The sequence below is a fragment of the Loa loa genome, assembly GCF_000183805.2.
Source record: "Loa loa unplaced genomic scaffold supercont3.104, whole genome shotgun sequence".
In the NCBI taxonomy this organism is placed as follows: domain Eukaryota; kingdom Metazoa; phylum Nematoda; class Chromadorea; order Rhabditida; family Onchocercidae; genus Loa; species Loa loa.
The window spans coordinates 121898-123399 of record NW_018108284.1 but is presented as its reverse complement, the minus strand read 5'-3'; the positions used below and the strand labels follow the sequence as shown (position 1 = coordinate 123399).

Here is a 1502-nt window from a genome sequence, read left to right as displayed (position 1 = left end):
ATATATATATATATATATATATATATATATATATATATATATATATATATATATATATATATATATATATATATATATATAGTTATTGAAAACATTGTAGCTGTTAGCACCAAACGATACGTATTTTTAAACTGACGTGGTGAAGGGAAGCAGATCCAAACCATGAATCAAGACGTCTCATGCAATTAAATTTGATCTGTGTCCATCACGTTCTGACAGATTGCATTCTCGGACTTGCGTCAAACAGTAATACTATCGCATTCCACTGCCAATTTGAGTAACCTAAAAAGTTATTGCAAAATGAAATTTACAAATTAGAATAGAGCACGAGAATAACTTACAGGCTTATTAGCTAAATTGTAGTGCTTCTCGAGGAGTTGTATTCGTCCGCAAACAAGCGAATACATCCCATCATCCAAACCACTTCGATCATTTGCAAAGAATTGCAACTTATTGTCGTTAAAACAAACCCGAATAATTTCGTTCAGAAACCAGAAACCAATCAAACGTTGTGGATAACCGTCAACAAGTGCAATTCGACCATCCTTTAAAAATGAAACTAATTCGGCGGAGAACTAAATGGACCATTTTGGTTCCACAGACTGCTCTTTTTTTTTCGCTTTCCTTTCAGTTCCTGTTTTTGTTTTTCTATCTTCTCCCTCACCCAACAAATTTGATAAAGCTTTGCAACAAAGGAATAAGTGATTACGTGTAAATTTCAAAAACTAACATGTATATGCAATCGAACTTCGCAATTTAACGAGTTGTATGCACGACTTGATTCAGGCGCACTAACCAGTTGTGCATAAAATAGTGAACCTACAAATTCACATATATATATATATATATATATACATAAAGTAATGGCGGAAAAGTTGTGTAGAAAATGTGGAGTGAGAAAAGTAAAGTTTTCGAACCATTTCACCATATTATTGCTGACATTGCTAAGGACAATTAAAACAATCAGTCATAACTGTTTGGCATTTTCCGTAAAACAATGAATCTATCAATTTATTCCAGTCTTTTCAGTATGATTTACTTTCATTTATTCTTAATCTACCCAATCATATTATCTATCCTCTGTCTATAAGGGTTTTTTTTTTGATCCAATACCATTATAATACACATGCTCTTCAGTTTATATTACCGCCGGGAATTCATTTGAGATTATCTGAATAGGAAGTAGTGATTATCTGAGTATTCAACCTCAAATTATTTCTCAAGGAAAACTTCAGTTAAAACTATTCATGCCTCAGTCCATCAGAAATGATTTGTTACATTCCTTTTTGTTTCCATTGGTCAGGTCAATTTGGTGCACTCTAAGATATTCTTTAAACATTGGTTCTAATTAGCTACAAATATATAATTGTCATTATATATTAATTACCACAGAATTCCCCAGTAGGTCCGATATTCGATCACTTTCGGGATTAGAATGCAGAAATGAAAACCAAAGATAATATGGAAATATGAAAATGAGATAGCATTACAACACGACGGTG

At 32.2% G+C, this 1502-nt stretch overlaps 1 protein-coding gene across 1 annotated transcript; it reads right to left on the bottom strand.

Moving 5' to 3' along the window:
• Positions 1–234: 234 nt before the first annotated feature.
• LOAG_15526 (hypothetical protein) lies at positions 235–984 on the bottom strand (the record flags this gene model as incomplete). Its single annotated transcript, XM_020448954.1, has 4 exons — positions 235–282; positions 342–545; positions 731–819; positions 975–984. The coding sequence occupies 4 exons, from the start codon at positions 982–984 to the stop codon at positions 253–255; spliced, it is 333 nt and encodes a 110-aa protein (XP_020300934.1). The 3' UTR covers positions 235–252.
• Between the last annotated feature and the right edge of the window lie 518 nt (positions 985–1502).